The sequence below is a fragment of the Solea senegalensis genome, linkage group LG8 (assembly GCF_019176455.1).
Source record: "Solea senegalensis isolate Sse05_10M linkage group LG8, IFAPA_SoseM_1, whole genome shotgun sequence".
Taxonomy (NCBI): Eukaryota; Metazoa; Chordata; class Actinopteri; order Pleuronectiformes; family Soleidae; genus Solea; species Solea senegalensis.
In genome coordinates, this window is record NC_058028.1 from 2943417 (window position 1) to 2962852 (window position 19436).

The 19436-nt window shown below is 43.7% G+C and overlaps 1 protein-coding gene across 1 annotated transcript; it reads left to right on the forward strand.

The window, feature by feature from the left end:
- The first annotated feature begins 1898 nt into the window (after positions 1-1898).
- wdr81 (WD repeat domain 81) lies at positions 1899-19031 on the forward strand. Its single transcript, XM_044032062.1, has 12 exons — positions 1899-2171; positions 3723-4214; positions 4855-8378; positions 8911-9018; positions 9111-9310; positions 11047-11228; positions 11354-11519; positions 12062-12227; positions 12307-13101; positions 13626-13771; positions 14286-14468; positions 17270-19031. The coding sequence occupies exons 2-12, from the start codon at positions 3853-3855 to the stop codon at positions 17594-17596; spliced, it is 6159 nt and encodes a 2052-aa protein (XP_043887997.1). The 5' UTR covers positions 1899-2171; positions 3723-3852; the 3' UTR covers positions 17597-19031.
- Positions 19032-19436: the final 405 nt, after the last annotated feature.

A 19436-nucleotide genomic window follows, 5' to 3' on the forward strand; every position in this document is an offset into this window, starting at 1 on the left:
TACAACAAACACATACAATTGTGTCAACATTTGAGGAGGTTGAACAGTTTTTAAAATCAGATTTGTTTCTCTGCTTAAATATTTATTTTTTATGCACAGAACAAAAAAACACCCCCACTTTCATCTTTATTTGTGACTTTATTAGTTTGCATTTGATATCGTTATCTGTCTTCATTATTTATTTTATTGCTTCACAACTTTGTTGAAAAACGCACAGGAGACGCACTCGCAGCAGGCACCGCTAGCAGCGAATAGTACCGCTAGTAACCCTACTAGTACTACTACGAGTACTGCAAATACTCCTGAATCCGCTAGTAATGCTATCACAAGCACTGCAACTGCTAGTTCTGCCACTAGAACTGCTAGTACCGCTACTATTACCACTAATACTGCTACTAGTACCGCAACCACTAGCAATTCTACCATGTGTTAGTATAGTTAGTACTGCTACTTGTAAAGCTACCTCTAGTACCGCTACTAGTACTGCTAGGATCGTTACTGCTAGTACTGCTACTGGTACAGATACTGCAAATACCTCTCCTAGTGCCTCTACTAGTATAGCTTGTATCGCTTCTACTACTAGTACCGCTACTAGTATTGATACCACTACTAATTTTACTGTTAGTATCGCTACTAGTATGGTTTGTACCGCTACTAGTACTGCAACTAATACTGCTAGAATCATTACCGCTAGTACCGCTACTAATATTGATTCATGAATCAATCACGTTTTACATTTTTATTGTTGTCATTTAATTTTTTGTGTTCATTCAATTAAATTCTGATTTGACGTTGATGTTTAGTGAAAAGGTCAAAGTTCACATCACAGCAAATATCCAGATTAAGTGTGTACTATAACACTGGAATGTGATATACAACTTTTTATTTTTTTTTTAAAAAACATATTTAACAGTGGAACAAAGTCAAAATCAAGTAACTAACAGACAGCAGTATATATTAAGACATATAAATACATAAGAACAAATAAGAATGATATAGGACTGAGAATCATGTATGTAAATCAAACACACATCAATCACACACTTGACTCACATTCATCATGTTTGATTCACACAACAGTAAAAACACAACCTATCTTAAATTACATGTTTTTTTGTGTAGAACTGTAAAAGACTGCTGAAATGATTTCTCTTTGAAATGACACACACGACGCCACCATGTGGTGAAACCTCTCACTGATGATATTTCTGTGTTGGAATGAGCAGAGTGTAAACAAAAGATGAACAACATGAAAGTGAATTCCTGGCCAGATTATATTTAATTACCAGATTAAATTGGGCAACATTATAATTCATGACTCAGCTGTATTTATTACTTTTTATGTTTACATTAATATCCTTGTCTGTCTTCATTATTTACTTTATTCAACTTTATTTTCTTATGTTTTTAGCAGCACTTGCGGAACAGCGGCTTCCGCGTTAACCACTGGCAGCGGCAGAGGCGGCGTTATCGGAACTAGTACCGCTGGCATTAACAGTACTGGTACCAGCTGCGGTAGTGGCGTCGGAACCACCTGCCGCTAGTAGTGGTAGTAATACTGCAAGCACCGCCTCTGCCGCTGCTAGTGTTGTCTGCCGCGTGTGCTGCCGCGAGTGCTGCCGCTAGTACCGCGGCTCGTGACGCTACCCCCTCTTCCGCTGCTAATGTTGCGGTAAAAGTCATTGGCTGCTGAGGCCTCTGCCGCTGCTAGTGTGGCGGTAAATGTACCGCTGCGTCTAGCGGTACTAGCGCCAATAGCTACTGCCTTCTCTGTCGCTGCTAGTGGAGCGGTACTAGCGGTGGCGCCACTCGCCTACTAGCGGTACTAGCGGCAGCAACAGCAACGGCGCCACGAAGCGGCGGCAGCAGGAACTGCAGCCAGGAATCACATGACACGGGGCTGCTGTTTTGTCACGTGAGGCGTCTCTTTTCAAACATGGCTCTTGTTAGCGCTGAGCAGAAGCAGCCCGTGTTGTGACGGACTGTCGTGGGTCCGCCGCCGCTGTCACGCGTCCGCAAACACCGGCAAACGGAGCAGGCACGCGCCGGCACCGCAACATGTCCTCGTGACGTGAGAGGAACGAGTTACACAATGATGCGTGAAACCGGCGGCGGCGCACCGTTAGCTCGATGCTAACTAGCTGTCATCTTGTTTAAGTGTGTGAGAGGAGGTGAGTTTAACGTGTTACAGTGACGGAGTCACTTTTAACAGACTCACTGAAGTGTTCTGGTTTTATTTGACGTGTTTGACTGCAGTCTCTGCTGGACAGTTAGCTCTTTCATAGCCTTAGCGTCGCGCTCGGTGCTTCCCAAAGTGTGAGTCGCGGCCCTCTAGTGGGCTGTGGGGGTATTACAGGTAGTACAGCACCAGACAAGGAAATACAACGTCTTCCTTTTAACACAATATCTTTGTTCTAGGAAAGAAAAATCTCAATGTTTGACTCCTGACATGTGACATATAAGTTTGTCATTTACGTTTTCAGAATTTTTTGTCGCATGCATTGTATTCTAGCAGTAGTTTAGCAGCAGTGAAATGAAGTTGTATCTACACTGTTTTACACAGAAAAAACTTAGCAACAAAGAATATATATCGTTTATATATATGAACAAATTCATTGTAGGTTAAAATGCACCGTTTATTGTAGAGTTACTGGGGATGTACTTTTATGAGCTCTACCTCAGGTTAAACATTAATTACTTAAAAATGTTCAATATAACATTAAAGCTGTGTTTTATGCACAGGAGGCTTTCCCCATTTATGTTTCACAATCTGAAAAACAACACATTTATTGCAATATTGTCGTGATTTGCAGTTACTTAGGATTTCCTTTGCTTTCTTGCCACCAGAGTGTGGACCTGATTGTTTTTTTATAGAGCAGAAGTAGTACAGTCATGTGAGATGAGCTCAAACTTCAGTCACGCTCAGTCACCATTTCTTTTTTCTTTTTTCTTTTTTTCCACATCCTTCTTGCGTGACAGTAATCTTCTTTATTTCCTGTTTTAGAGAATAACCTGTGGTATCAGCAGAGCCTGACAGTGTGACAGTGAAAGCACCGTGAAATAAACTTTTGTCAGCAAAGTGCTCCCTCTGCACTGTTAGAGATTTATATTTATTTCATATCTTATAGCTATTTTAGTCTATTGTTGTTGACATTAGGGCTGCGAGTTGTTGTACGTTACTTGCATTTTTAACAGTTTAATTGGAAGTCTTGGAAACTAATGAGTACTCTCATAAGCATTACAATTTAATTTGATTATTTTCTCAATTAACATGTGGAAAATATTTGTTTTGTCCACAAAACAAAGAAATTCAGTTTATTTTCATTACAAACCACTGTCTGTGATTTTTCAGCTTATTTAACATGAATATGTTCTGGTTTCTTTGCTTTGTAAAACAAAGAAATCATCAAAACCGAATCATTCTGGTTTGTGGACAAAACAAGACATTTGAGAACATCATCTTTTCCAGGTTTGACAAAAAAAGACATTTTATGGACCAAATGATCAATCAAGAAAATAATCGACAGAATAGTCGATTATGACAATGATTGTTTACAGCAGCTCTAATAATATCATTGTTACAGCCCTGGTTATTAAGTGTGTCCTTGTTTTTGTCATCTATTCATTAAGTTGACTTTCACTCCTGGTAAACAGTGTTGTACTGTAAGTTTATGACTAGAAAGAATCTTTGATTAATTATTGATTTTTGTTCCAATGTTCAGAGGGACAGACGGACAGAGGGAGTGGACGAGCTCCCCCTCCATGGATGACTGAGAATCATCACCAGTGTGAGACAGTGGAGGAAACGCAGCCGAGCAGTGGCAAACTCTGGACAAGTATTGAAGACTCGCCATGGATTGGCTGATGCACGCCGTGGAGAGAGACTTGGGCGTCGACCAGCGGCAGCAAGGTCCGGGCCGTCGTCCCCGCGAGCTCGTTGCCCTGGTTCCTGTGCGCTGGGCGACGGCTCTGAGGGAGAGGAGGCTGATACGCTGCGCCCGCTTCGACAGCGTCAGCGAGGCGGAGATTTGCACGTACCTCCAGTGTTCTCAGGCAAAGCTGCCCGCAGGCTGGACACGAGTGTGTGTTCAGGGTGTGAGGAAAAACAAGCTGAGCTACAGACTGGCCCGAGACCCGTGTGACCAACAGATGGAACTTAAGGCAAAGGATTCTTATGTCAAAACCATGCAGTGTGTGTCCCAGCATAATGTCAGGTACTGTGTACATGTATATTTACATAAGATAATAACATTAATTGTTATTGTCGTAAGCATGTACTAATGTTAATAATTAACATTTTATTCAGGGTAAATAAGGTATTCATACTTTATTCAACAGTTTATGAAGCCACAACACAGAAAAAACTATTAACTATATACACTATTATCTAAAATTAAGCATTTATTAACATCTATTAATGCTTATTGCACCCCTTATTGTGAAGTGGATCATGTATCACAAAGCACATTAATTAAGCAACAATTAACCATTATTTAATGTTTATGTTAGTATGATTTATTATGTTTATTATTTATTTTAAAATATGTCTAAAAACTTGAAAAAAAGGGTTCCTTCATGTTTTTATTCACTATTAAAAATGAGGTTGGCTGCAGCTGGTAATCAATTGTTAAGCTGCTATTTTGACTATTGGTTCAACAGTTTGATTATTAATGTATTAGTTTTCTTTGCCCCACATGAGGTTGTTTTATTGTACAAAGTTAATAAATTCACTGTTAAACTTGTGTTGTTTGAAATCCTGATGTCAGAAGATAAATGTCTTGTATACAATGACTTTAAATGTTCCTCAGGTGAAAGAAAACCCGTATGTAACAGATTTTCTTTTGCCTTTTCCAGGAACCTGTGGCGTGACTTTCATCACAAACTCGTGCAGCCATACACAGGAGCAGGAGAGCAGATGCACATTGCCGCCGTAGACGCCGTGCGTCACGCGCTGCAGAAGCTCTTCAACTCCACCTTCATGTCGTCTGACAGAGCGTCGCCATCCCTCTCTCCGGCCAGAGAGAAAGAGAAAGAAAACTACCTGCCGTCGTCCACCTCGTCTTGTTTTCCCAGGTCCCCGTCAGACAACATGTGTCCTAACGTCCTGCCTGCAGAGTGTCTGCTGGAGACGGCAGACATGTTGTACGTCATCCTACCATACACTCAGTATTCGCTCCAAGATATCGTCTCCTTCAGCCCAGCCAAGCTCGCTAACAGCCACGCCAAAGTGTTGTTCATCCTCTACCAGTTACTGAGCGCTCTGCAGGCGTGTCACGCAGCGGGTCTGTCTTGTGGCGAGCTCTCCCTGCAGGACGTAGCAGTCGATGAGCAGCTCTGCAGTCGCCTCAAGCTCAACCTGGCCCACTACGAGGAGCTGGGGGCAGAGGGGGAGACAAACGGCGACGTTAGTGGCAGACAAGTGCCAAAAAGTGTCCCACCACGGGACCGCTTGTGCGTGAGCCAAGAGAACAAAAGACTGTGCAAAGACTGCTTTGACGAGCTCAAGACGTTGGTTCTGGACTGGGTGCACGGACGAGTCAGTAACTTCCGCTACTTGATGGAACTTAACAGGTTGGCGGGACGACGAGAAGGAGACCCTAATTACCACCCAGTGCTGCCGTGGGTGGTGGATTTCACTGTGCCATTTGGAAAATTCCGGGACCTCCGTAGGTCAAAGTTCAGGCTCAATAAGGGGGACAAACAGCTGGACTTTACATATGAGATGACCAAAGAGGCTCTGGCGGCCGGAGGAGGTGGTGTCGGTGGAGATCTCGGCGTCTCTGTTGGTGCCGGCGGTGCCGGACAGTCGGACCACCTCCACGTTCCCCATCACATCTCTGACGTGCTCTCGGACATCACGTACTACGTCTACAAAGCACGGCAGACGCCCAAATCAGTGTTGTGCAGCCACGTGAGGTCTCAGTGGGAGCCCAACGAATACCCAGCCAGTATGGAGCGAATGCAGAGCTGGACTCCCGACGAGTGCATCCCAGAGTTCTACACTGATCCCACCATTTTCCGCTCCATCCACCCCGACATGCCGGACCTGGATGTGCCTTCGTGGTGCAAGTCCTGTGAGGAGTTTGTTGAGGTCCACCGCCATCTGCTGGAGAGCAGGGAGGTGTCGCAGCATTTGCATCACTGGATCGACCTCACCTTTGGCTTCAAGCTGTCTGGTAAAGAAGCCGTGAAAGCCAAGAACGTGTGCCTGCACCTCGTGGACAACCACACCAATCTGACTACGTATGGTGTCGTTCAGCTGTTTGACCAACCGCACCCGCCCCGCCTGTCCCCCACACAGTACGCTCCAGCAGAACCTCCTCTCCTCGGTCTTGCTGCTCTTTATGTGCCTTCTCTTCACATCCCTCAATTCAACGCGGTGGTCGACGCTGTGGACGGAATGGTGCCCGAGTCCATCGGATGTGAGTCCACTGGCTGGACCATGGTGGACAGAGATGATGAGCTGGAGCAAGGTACAGAAGCTCTGGACTCATTGGCATCCACCGGGGCGTCCAGCTCTGTGCCGCTGCCGTGTGTCAGTACAGCAGGAGGGAAACTCGGAGGAGAGCACGCTGCACTGATCGTGTCTCAGTCTCCGAGTTCCTTCCCGGGGGATTTTACGAGCGGCTTAGGTCCTGGGGGTTTACGCAGTGTTGTGTTGCACAGAGGCGGAGCCGTGAACAAAAAACACGGCGATGGAAGTGTGACGGCCACCGTGACGGAGGAAATCAAAATCACCCTCCCCGAAGGCTTCAACCCGCTACAACCTCTGGAAGAGCTGGAGAAGTTGAGCAACTTCCTGGTGAAGAGTCTGCACGCTGAAGTGCAGCATCTCGCAGGATCCAGCGGCTGCACGAGAAGTGGCGCGGTGGCCGAATCTCTGCCCTCCCTGACCCGGCTCTACCAAAGAGACATGCAGGCCCTGGGTGTTCTCATCGCAGAGATATTCTTCTCCTTCAAACTGAGCGGACTGAAGCCAGGCACGCCGCTCGCCCAGCGTTTCCAAGCCGTGATGAAGCTTTGCTCTGCCAGCCTGCGGGACGTACCGCTGTCATTGCACCACGCTCTCGAGACGCTGCTGCTCATAGAGAAACACTCCGGAGAAGCACACAGAGAAATCCCGGACTGCCCGCGTCCACTCCTCTTCAAGTACGACCCCATCTGCGACGGCCTCCCTCCTCCAAACCCCTGCCAGTTATTGAACTCCGTCATCTCGCCCTTTCCTTTCCCACCCTATTTCCCAGCACTTCATAATTTCATCTTCTCCTTCCACACCAAGATGGAGACGTCGTGTGGTGCTCAAGGAAGGGACGTCGTCTTCCACCTGTGGCAGCAGCTTGAGACGCTTTTGCGCGGGAACATCACCGCCGAAGGTCTTGAGATTCTCCTGCCCTTCATTCTCGCCCTCATGCTCGAGGAATCCACAGCTGTCTACGCTGCTTGGTACCTTTTCGAGCCCATCTCCAGAGTACTGGGTCCCAGGAACGCAAACAAGTACCTACTGAAGCCCCTGATCAACGTCTACGAAAACCCTCATTGCCTGCGAGGACGTTTCTATCTCTACACCGACTGTTTCATCCTGCAGCTGATTGTGAGGCTCGGCCTGCAGGCCTTTCTCTCCAGCCTACTTCCCCACGTGTTGCAGGTCATCACTGGCTTTGAAAGCTGCACCTCGGGCTCCGGTGCAGACACTTGTAAAGGACTGAGGGCCGGGACCTGTAATCTTGAAGAGGAAGAGGACTTCCAGTGCGGTGAGGTGCGGCCCTCGTCTGGGTCTGTCAGCGGGAATATGGGCGGTGGCAGCGGAGGCAGTGGAGTCGGAGACGCGGGGCTGGTCGACTACTCGTCGGGCATCAGTCTGAACGATCAAGTGTTTCTCTCCGAGGCCGAGGACTTTCAGAACGGATTCTACGTTAACAACGGAGCTGCTGTGGCTGCCGGGAAACAGCACAACCACAACTCTGCCTCCAAGGACCAGGACCAGGAGTCTCTGAGTGTGGGCAAACTCAGCGACAAAAGCAGCACAAGTGAACTCTCGCTGGGCGACGGAGACTCGATTCGCGATCGGGTCAGTCTCAAGTCGGCCGACAGCAGCCAGGACCTGAAGCACGGCAGCGAGGGAGAGGAAGGAGGAGAACTGGAGGAAGAGGAGGTGACTGAGGCCAACGAGGGGAAGGAAACCACCGAAACCAGCCTGGAGCTGTCGCTCTCTGGCTGCACTGAAGCTTCAGGAGCCACAGTTGTTACTCTGGAGGGCGAGTTCGTCAACGGGATGGCTCTGGAAGAACCGGAGAAAGGCATCGTGGGAAGACAAGAGGACGACGACGGCCAGGATCCATCAGAGAACTCTGAGGAGAAGGAGCAAAAGATTCTTCTAGGTGAGTGAATTCTGGATGCATGAAATTAGGGCTGCAATTCACGATTATTTCCATATTTGATTCATCTCTTGATTATAAGTTGTGTCAACCTTTTCGATGAAAATAAGTTTTAGTGACTCAGCAACATTTATCAGGTTTCTGAGAACAAAAATGCATTAATTAATAAATAATAATTGGCCAGTGTAGATTAATTAGATTAATCAGCCCAACTGAGCATTTTGTCTACCTCTAGTGACAACTCTGTTGTGTAGACTTGGCCTACAATTAACGATTCTTTTCATAATTGATCTGTCGGTCATTTTCTTGATTAATTGAAGGTTTTGGTCCAGAAAATGAATGAAACGTGTTGATTGTTGAATGTTGTTGTTGATTTCTTTGTTATATTGTGCAAAAGAAACCAGAAAATATTCACATTTGAGAAGCTGATATATCTGAAAACTTCACAGAGAATCACAGAAACCGATTTAATCGATTCTCAAAATGTATCGTTGCAGCCTTGTATGAAATGTTTGATTTTAATGTCTCCACACAGACACGATGTGCAAAACCGTTCGCTGGCTCTCTGCGAAGCTCGGACCGACGCTCACGTCTCGATTCATTGCCAGAAATTTGCTGCGTTTGCTGACAAACTGCTACATCGGTACGTTTTTTTTCCCCTCCTATTTTCTTTTTAAGCCTAAAACATAAACATGTTTTCGTTCTTCACCGCCACCGTGTGTTCTCTGACTTCAGGGCCTGAGAACCACCTGTTTGTGGCTCCTGCTCAGGAGCAGAGCAGCCTGGACAGCGTGGGAATGGGCAGCGTGTATGAGAAGAAACCTGTGGTTGGTGATCACACAGCAGTTCCTGTGCTGGACTGTCTCATCTACATCGCTCAGCTCTATGGAGAGCCTGTGCTGACGTACCAGTACCTGCCTTATATAGGATACCTGGTGAGAGGAGAACATTCACTCTATTGTTTTATATCATGATTATGAAGTCGGCCTGATTTCCTCAATCAATTTGATTCCCATTCAATTGAATTTTAATAATTTACTTAAACTGAAGTACCTTTAGTGTTTTTAAAGCTTTTAAAACCTGCTTTTTCACCCTGGCCTTTATTTCAGGTTGATGTGGTTCTCTGCAGCACTTTGGTCACATCTATGAATAAGATTTGAGTTTACAAGGTCCCAATTTGATTCTATTTGATTTATTTAGAGATATTTTAGTCTTCATACCAATATTGCTTGGTTATTTTGGATATTTTAACAGAACTAATGCTGAAAATTGTATAAAGGTTTGATCTCTAACCTGCTGCATCGCATGAAATATTAAAGTTTTCATACTAATTTACCCCGAAGCCGTTACAGTAATGCTTACTTTTTAATTTAATATGACCACACAAGTTCATGTTCAATAATCTTATTGTTTCACAGCCACAACAAAACATGACAAACAGATTACAACGGGTAATTTAACCCGAGTCTAATCGCTGCAGGGACTAATGAATCTTTTAGTCTCGCATCTCTGCATCCGGAAGCAACCTGACCTCTTCATGCAGGCGGTGGTCTGGATCTGTATCTGACCTCACCTTGTGCAGATCAGAGAGGTTATTTTGGGCTGTTTGGACAATTTTACTGCATACCCTGACGATTCCCAACACAGTGCAACTCTGCAGTGCAGCTGTAAAACCTGAACCTTAATCAGCTGCAGTTAGATGTTTGCAGTGGCAGCTCCTCAGCTCTGGAACGCCCTGCCCTGGCACATCAGAGGCACATTAGAAAATCCTCTTTAAAAACCTACTTTTACTCTATTGGACTCCCATTGTTGTTTGTTTGTTTGTTCGTATGTGTTTTACTACGCTCTGTATCGTTTTTAAATGTTTTATGTTTTTAGGCTTTCTCTTTTTATTGTTTTTATTTTGGTATTTGACGTCACTCTGTACTGCACTTTGGTTCAACCTCGGTTGTTTTTAAATGTGCTCTATAAATGAACTTTGAGTTGAGTTAAAAACTACGACGAAGTTTCTCTCATTGAGAGAAAAAAAACCCAGACATTGAGAATAAAGTCGGAAATTTACGACTTTATTCTTGAGGTCTGTGATTTTTTTATTTTTTTTTTGTCGTAAATTTACGAGATTAAAGTGGTAATATTCTAACCTGTTGTTTTAGAAGAGGAGAGTTGTTAAAATGAGGGCCGTGGAGCATTTTGTGGAATTGTACTTAAGAATAGGTTTCACAAACAAGGAGATACCTCATCTTTTGGCACATCAGCATCACATTGTCATAATTTCAGGTAAAGATATAAAGGTTTGCGTTTTCTTGCTTTCCTCTTCTAAAACAACAGGTTAGAATATTATGACTTTAATCTCATAAATTGAGACTTTATTCTCGTAAATTAAGATTTTATTCTCGTAAATTAAGACTTTATTCTCAAAGTCCTAATACTCTGTCATAAAAAAACAGTTTGAGTTAGAGAACAAAAGAAAAGTCCAGGGTAGAAACAAATGAGACATTAGTGCAGAGGATACAGGAAATGTTAAATGGTCGATCCAGAGATTTTCTTCATCAATATCGGATCTTTCAAATTAAAACACATCTTAAATCACAAAGTTAGTTTTTCATTGTGAAACTCGTCTTCGTACCGAGGACGTTTCAGAAGCTGACTTTTGTTCCCGCGTGTCTTCCAGGTGTCTCCGCCGTCTTCGCAGCGCCTCAACACGCGTAAGGAGGCGAGTCTGCTCGCGGCCGTCGCACTCACGCAGAAGATCGTCGTCTTCCTCTCTGACACCACCCTGATGGACATGCTCATGAAGATCAATCAGGACGTGCTTCTGCCTCTGCTCGACCTGCTCACCACTCCCACTATGGGGTAAATAACACACACACACACATTAACACATGGTGGTAGTGACATGCTTCTTTGTTTGTGCTGAAAGGTAATCATAACAAAACACTCGTCCTCTGCTTTGTCACGCTCGTCCTGCTGTACCACAGTTTCCCCAGCGGGGTGCAGACGCGCACCGCAGTGTGTCTGAAGACTCTCAGCCTGATGGCTCTCATCTGTCTGCGCATCGGGAGGGAGATGGTGCAGCAGCACATGGCTGACACTCTGCGGGGCTTCTTCGCTGTTTTCTCTCTGCTGCATTGTCTGCAGCCCCAGGTACACACACACACGTGATATAAAAACTGTTAAAAACATTCAAATCTTTACATATTTTTACAAATCATAATAAAAAATGTAAATACATGACTTCACAGATCACTATATTGATCTAAATGCACAAAGAGCTTATCAGTGTTCCATCTTCTATCTTACGAAAACAAGTTTCTCTGATTTCTCAGTTTCTAAAATGTGGATATTTTCTGGTTTCTCTGCAAAAGAAGTCATTAAAACTCAATCATTTTCATAATCAGTTAATCTATATTGATGAAATATTCACGTTGAAAGACTTGTTTTGGTTATTAAAACTGATTCATCGATTGTTAAAATAGTTTGATTAATCATAGCAGGCCTTATTGAAACAGACATTTGGCAGGATTATGAAGATAAACATTAGTACTTTGTTACTTTACTTCTCAAGTTGAAATGATTTAGCTGAAGCACGTGTTCTACCTGTGAAATTAGAAAATGAAAGTCTCTGAAATGCTGTACTTTCTGTATTTAAACGTTTATCCGTTCACTCTCATCTTCTTATGTTGCAGCTGGACAGCGCCCCCCGCAGAGTTGTGGGAGAAGTGACAGTGGTGGACGTGTGTACGCCCGAAGAGTCGAACGTGACGTACGAGTTGAGCGTCTTGGAAGAGCTGCAGACGGTCTTCAATCCTCAGATGGCCCACGCCTCCTACATCCCCTTCTACTGTCTCATAGGTGGTGTGAATTTACAAGAACACACCGAGATACTTTTCAACATACTCTTACACTTGTGTTTCTATTGTGATTTCTGCAGGTGACGTGGCGATCCGTAAGCTGGTTCCCAACCATCAGCTGGTTTGGCAGTTGGCTCAGTCCTACCACCAGAGTCTGAGTCAGGTGACGCCCGAGACCAACGCCACGGCAACGTCCAGGCCAGAGCAGCCTCCGTCCTCCGTGGATCTGTCTGGCAGACGGCCTTTCCCTGCACCGTCAAACAGCTCCAGTCCTCTGGGAGACTCCCTCCCCGAGTCCGGCACGTTTGGGAGCCACCTGGTAGGTAACCGTATCCAGGTGTCCCGGGACTCTGAGTCGGGCTTGGCCACCTCTTGGGGTCGCTCCAGCCACACCGCGCCGAGCGTCACCACGTCATCCACCTTCACCACAGCGTCTGTGAACACGTTTGCTGCACTTCCCACCTCCTGGTTGACGGGTTCAAACCTGGAGGACAGCGCACTGAAGCAGGAGCTGCCCCGCAGCGGCCGCTCGCTGCAGGGAAACTGGCTGGCGTACTGGCAGTACGAGATCGGTCTGAACCAGCAGGATCCACACTTCCACTTCCACCAGATACGACTGCAGAGCTTCCTCGGACACTCGGGCACCACAAAGTGTTTGGCGCCCCTCGCTGGCGAGGATTACTTCCTCTCCGGGAGCAAGGACAAGACTGTGAAGCTCTGGCCGCTGTATAACCATGGCGACGGGACGCAGGAGGTGGAGCCTCGGCTCACATACAGCGAACACCGGAAGTCCATCTTCTACGTGGGACAGCTAGAGACTTCGCAGGAGGTCGTCAGCTGCGACGGCACCATTCACCTGTGGGACCAGTATACAGGTACGAGAGTTCGAGTAAAAAAAAAAGGGGCCGTACAATTTGAAAATCTCACGACACAATTCTGTAAATAAGCTCTGTAAAATTCTCTGAAATCACTTTCCTGTACATTACTCATCAGTTTTCCTGCATCTCACATCCAATAAATATTGTTTAGCAAACTCTTAAAGTGAACAATGACAATGTTTAGTGTCATAACTATGACAGGGAAACACACTGACATAGGTTAATACAATCACATGTGAATTCACTTTGTTTATACAGTCAAAAAATGTTTTTTCTTTCCAACAAATGGACAGAAATAGTGACAAAGTAGTGAAAAAAGCAGCGGAGAATAAAGCAGCTGTTCGCTGTTCACCTCGCCCTGAGAACCTACTGTAGCCCTCAAGTATCATTAAAGCTCTGAAGAAGTTTAGTTTGTCCAGGACAAACTCTGTAGAGAAGATTGTACGTCATTCGTATCATTATTTTTCTGCTAAATTCGCTCAAATCTTTCATCATAGAATCACATTGTTTTCTGCCCTCAGGCAAATGGATCCGCTCGTATGAAGCTGTGGACGGGAAGAATCCCATCACAGCGGTCACGACGATGCCGGCGCCTCAGTGCAGCGTCGTGTTTGGCAGCGCAGACTCTGTTCTACGCTTCATTGATCCTCGCAAACCAGGACTGCAGGTGACGACTCACTCACTTACCTTTCACTCACTCACTCACTCACTCTGTGGAGACGTGTGACGTGAAATGGTCATCAAAAACAGCAGCAGTCTCTTTTTTATATACTTATACTTTATATATTTATAAACTCAGCGTACACAGGACACGTTCAGGAGAATCACTGCACCCTTGTGTTTTTGTGTAGACAAATGTTGGGGAAATGATGATGTCATAGCTCCGCCTCTCTCTTGCACTTTGTAAGCTTTGTAAGACTAGGATAGCCGACCAGGAGGTCTCGCAAAGTCTCAGGTCTTGTGAGAAAAAGAAGTTGCTTCATGGCACTCAACACACACAAACACACACGGTGTCATAAACACCTGGACTCCCAAACTGTAGGGGGAGCTCTGTAGACAACAAGAAACAAGAAACATTTTAATTTAATAGTGATAAAGTCTTCTCAGTCCCGTCTGTTTCTGCTGTGACTTCTGAAGGTTTTGTACGTTCTTCACTAACAAACCTGTGTCTTCATCCTCAGCATGAATTCCGTCTGGCGTACAGCAATCTGAGCGCCGGTCTCATCCGTTACCTGGCGGTGAGTCCTTCAGGACGGACTGTGGCCGCAGGTTTCTCGTCGGGCTTCATTGTTCTTCTCGACGCTCGGACGGGACTCATTCTGAAGGGCTGGCCTGCTCATGAAGGAGATATCCTCCAGATGAAGGTACGTTTACTCTGTGTGTGTGTGTGTGTGTGTGTGTGTGTGTGTGTGTGTGTGTGTGTGTGTGTGTCCTTGTCTCCCTCTAGTGTCTGTTTGACTGAACACAGATGAATCTAATCACATTATTGGTCAGAGATTTTAGTTTTATATTCACTTATAATAATAATCGGTTAATCGAGTAATTGTTTCAGCTCTAATCCGATTACGTCATTTTAAAAGTACTGGACACAATTAACCAAAGTGTTTGTTATTACTTCCGGCTGATTTTATTTGAATCTGCTGTTTGAGAAGTTTACAGCTAACTGACATTTGAACCATAATGCAGACTTGTCTGCAGGTAACAATTATTTTCATAGTTGGCGATTACTAAATGAATAGTCAACTCTTCTGATAATTGATTGTCTTCTAAAGAATTAAATCCAGTTTCTGTAATTTTTCATCTTTTTAAATGTGAATATTTTCTACCTCTCTCATTTTTCAGCTTCTTAAATGTGAATATTTTCTATTTCTGTAATTTTTCAGCTTCTTAAACGTGAATATTTTCTGGTTTCTTTTGCTCCATAAAACAAAGAAATCATTAAAACTGAATCATGTTTGTGGACAAAAACACTTCTTTTGAGAAACATCATCATTTCCAGGTTTAACAAACGCTGATCAATATTTTTCGACATTTTATGAACCAAACGATGACTCAATTAATCGAGAAAATAATCAACAGATTATGAAAATAACTGTTAGTTGCAGCTCTAGGAGCAAAGAAACCAGAGGATATTCACTTTTAAGAAGCCGTATACTTGTTTTAACTATTAAAAATGATCAAAATAGTTGACTATTATTATTATTATTATTATTGTTTTTTTAAGTAATTCTTAACCAATGAACAATAAGTGATAGCAGCCCTAAACCCTGACATCTTCACTGACATGAACTGTGTCTCTGTTTGTCGTTAAGTTAACGACAAAGTTGTTAAAATGGGCGTGTTTTTAAAATCACATCAGATTTTCTGGGAAAGACTGTGGAACACACAGCCCATGCAGTCACGATGTGTCATAATAAATGGAGAAAATAGTGTAAAATATGAGTTTACTTGGCAGCAGGAATAGAAAAATAAGAAAATGTTCATCTCTCCTTTGTGTGTAGGCCTAAATTGATTATGATCAATGTGATTTTCAAACCCTGACACAAGTTCAACATGAGAAAAGTGTTGTATCGTTTTTTCCAGTGGTAACAGAGATGGTGAAAGTTGTACCCGGTGAGTCTGTTGTCAACAGAGGGATGAGCAAACTTTATTTAACCCCACGTTAGGTCAAGGATTGTGTCTCTGGTTTTAAAGGCACAAGTTTAGACAAACATGGACCGGAGTTACTCATTAGAAAAAGAGCCAGTGCAGCTCTTCTTATTGGCTCCTTCACATTACTCAGACTTCAGCTGAGTTCATACACATCATTCACTCTGTGCTCTTTTTAATGTTCTGACACAAATGTGGTCAGTTAAAGTCATTTAAACATAAAAACAATAATGTAGGGCTGAAACTAACAATTCTTCTTATAAGCGATTCATGTGTTGATTATTTCTCGATGAATTGGTCCATAAAATGTTGACCACAAAATTAAAATGATTCAGTTTTTAATGATTCCTTTGTTCTAAAATAATTCTTACATTTTGACAATATTCACATTTAAGAAGCAAAAAAAAGGGAAGTTTTAATTGTTCAATTGATCTGTAGAGGAGCAGGTCAAACTCCGCCCCCCGTATATTTTATTCTGGTTCCCAAAGGGAAGGGTGCCAAAGGATGGAACTGTGGGAGCTGGTTATTTTGTTTCTTTTCCTAATGGAAACACAGGAAAATACACTTTTCCACTATATAGTTTCGGCTCCACTCGACTCATTTTGGTATAATTTTTCATTACTATAGTGCGTCCTCAATGTGGGCGGAGCCATCACAGCACGGTCGCGTGAAAACTGACGTGACGTGGCTTTCTTTGCGACACAAACGAGTGACTTGTAAAGCAGTTGTTTTGGATGAAAGTGAATCATTAGTTCAGATGTGTTGACAGAATGGTTCAGTCCTTCAGTCACTGAACTGAAATACCAGTGAACGTGGTCACGATGGCCGGCTTTTAGCAGTGCTGTCTCTAAATGCACCACACTCCTCTGTTCAATACATTTGCTTTGCTAAATGTTGGAGATGAACGCATGTTTTCAGATTCTTGTGTCGGACGTCGTGCTCATGTGACGACACGCTCTGACCAATCAGTGGGATTAGGGATTATAAATAGAATTTGGAATTATAGATGGATTTTGGAAATTTAAGTGGATTTTGGAACTTTAAGTAGATTTTGGAACTATAAGTGGATTTTGGAATTATAAGTGGATTTTGGAACTATAAGTAGGATTCTTAAGTCTTTTTAACTTGGATCTACAGTTGGACGTTGTTGGCTTTGATTCTTGTGTTGGACGTCGCGCTCACGACTCTTCAGTGACGACACTCTGACCAATCCATGACCTTCTGTCAGTCTGATGGCGTCACATTTTAGTATGGGCTCAGCTGAACCTCGTCAGAGCAGGAACTAAAACAAACATCAGGTTCTATCACTGATGGAGAAGCAAAGAAAAAAGCGAGTGGAGCAGAATCGTGCTGGAACTGTGAAGTGCCAAGTGCTGTTCAGTGAACTGTCGCCATTAACAGACGGACAGAGTTACTGCTCACAAACAGAGCAGGTCATAATAACTGGTCTGTTCACTTGTAAACATGCATCAACAGTTAATATTTTTCTCTCATGTTGGTGTTGCTTTGTTTTCAGGCCGCAGAGGGAAACTTGGTGGTCAGCTCGTCCACAGACCACACCCTCGCCGTGTGGAAGGACCTGGAGAACAAGCCCGTGCGTCAGTACAAGTCCCCGTCCGACCCCATCCACGCCTTCGACCTCTATGGCTCGGAGATCGTGTCGGGAACGGTGGCGAACAAGATCGGCGTGTACTCGATGGCCGACATCTCCCTGAGCCCCGTCAGCAGCACCAAGCTGAGCTCGGAGAACTTCCGCGGGACTCTGACCAGCCTGGCCGTGCTGCCCACCAAGAGGCTCCTGCTGCTCGGCTCCGAGAACGGAGCCATCCGCTTGTTAGCTTAGCATCAGTCAGTGTGGGTTCCCATGTCTGCACTTACTCGACCCATCTGCTGTGAAGAAGACAGCAGGAGTCTGAGCGTTCTCCTGTGTGTGAGGTCAGTTTTAATGGTAGTTTCTCTTCTTTGAACAAAGCAGCACAGGTGGAGACGTCGTACGAGGGCCGTTCACATGCAGCGTCTAAAAACGTGTTTCTAAAACACTAAAATTAGCAAGCAAACCTCTGTCCTGTGGTGTTTTCTTTTCACCTGTTCATGAAATGTGACGTCTCAACTAAACTGTAAACAAAAGAAAACAAAATAAAGTCCCTTTAAAGCAAATTCAAAGATTCTCATCGTCACAATCGTCGAAAATGTTAGTGAATCAAAACTCTCTTCTGTTCAGAAGATTTAATTTGGAATAATAGTTATTATAACTCCTCCTCAAACACGACAATTAAAATCACTGCTGGAAATCATGTATAACCACACAGAAAAACTCTGAAGCGTTATTTAAAACTACATCCCAAAGATGAAGTTAAGAAGAGCAGACCACTGTCTATCAGTACCACTGATAGACACAGGGGGAGACAGAGAGCAGGACTCGAATTAAACCAGTGGACAATTTGTCATTATTCTGACACCAAAATATGTGGAAATGTTTGATAATAGAGAGTTTACATTAAATGGTCTGTATGTGTTTGACACGCCCCCAGTGTTTTTAGACTTTTTTTAAATCATAATAATTTGGTTAAAAAAAAAGTGGTCAGTGACACATTTTTCAAAAGGAAAAAAGAATTGCGATTTTCACTGCGACAAAGATGTGAAACAACAGTTTTTTTGTTCGTGAAGACGCTGCACGTGAACGTCTCGTCACGACTCACCTTCAGCTGCTGGCACTGAATTCAACGGCCAAACTATCGATATTCACCATGTCAAAAAAAATCCTGTGGTATTTCTTTTTTAGAGAGAACAAAAAGCCTATAAGTGAACAAATATGTTGAATTCTGTATGAGTGAGTGAATGAATGAGACAACGACGAGCTCAGGAAGAAAGAAGGTGGAACCGAGTCTGGTTCTTTTCGGAAATCGACGCATCACACAAAACACCAAAAAATATCCCGTTTCCTTTTTCCCCCGTGCCAGAATTCACTCATTCATCCAAACGCACTGATGAAACTATGCAGTATTTGTGGATCGAGTCTTTGTTTTTTGTGTTTTCTCCGTGCTCCAGAGTCCCTTTGTTTGGGAAAAACTTGCTTTTCTCTTTTCTTTTCTTTTCTTTTTTTGTTTTTGGCGTTGACGAGCGTAGGCGGCGCAGTCGTCGGCGTACACACGCACGCAAATGCACAGCCTTTATTCTGCTGCACATTCACCGCCTGGATTGTAACATTTAGACTCTCAGTCGGGGATTTTAAAGACTGAATGTTTTTAATCCACTAAATAATAAATTACTTGAAGTTGCTTTGGGTTTTTTTTGTCTTCTTGGTTTTCGCAGTTAGCGTCTGTCGCGACAAATCTGACATAGGAAACAGTCAACGCCAAGATAATAACGTTTTTGTTTTGTATTTTTAACATTTCTATGTAACCGAGGATGATTACGCTGAGTCAATTAAAACGCAAATTAATGTACAGTCGAGATCGAGCACAGTTTTCTTTTAACTCGCGTTTTTTCAAATTTCATAACTGCCGACTTTTCTCGGAGCTTTAAACGCTTTGACAAAATGTTCTACACCTTTTTGATATCTACATTTTACTTTTTTTTGTTTGTTTTTTTTGTAAAAACAATCAAGTTTGTAGTCGCACGAGCGACAATGTTACAGCCGATCCACCGTCTGTGTGTGAATGTTTTAGGAAAATGAAAAATAT

What these genes read in the sequence shown, in the direction of transcription:
- wdr81 (XM_044032062.1), top strand. Translation starts at nt 3,853, where the DNA reads ATGGATTGGCTGATGCACGCCGTGGAGAGAGACTTGGGCGTCGACCAG. An exon ending in GCTGACAAACTGCTACATCG is followed by an intron (nt 9,019 to 9,110) that starts GTACGTTTTTTT and finishes CTCTGACTTCAG; the next exon opens with GGCCTGAGAACCACCTGTTT. An exon ending in CTCGCAAACCAGGACTGCAG is followed by an intron (nt 13,772 to 14,285) that starts GTGACGACTCAC and finishes CTTCATCCTCAG; the next exon opens with CATGAATTCCGTCTGGCGTA.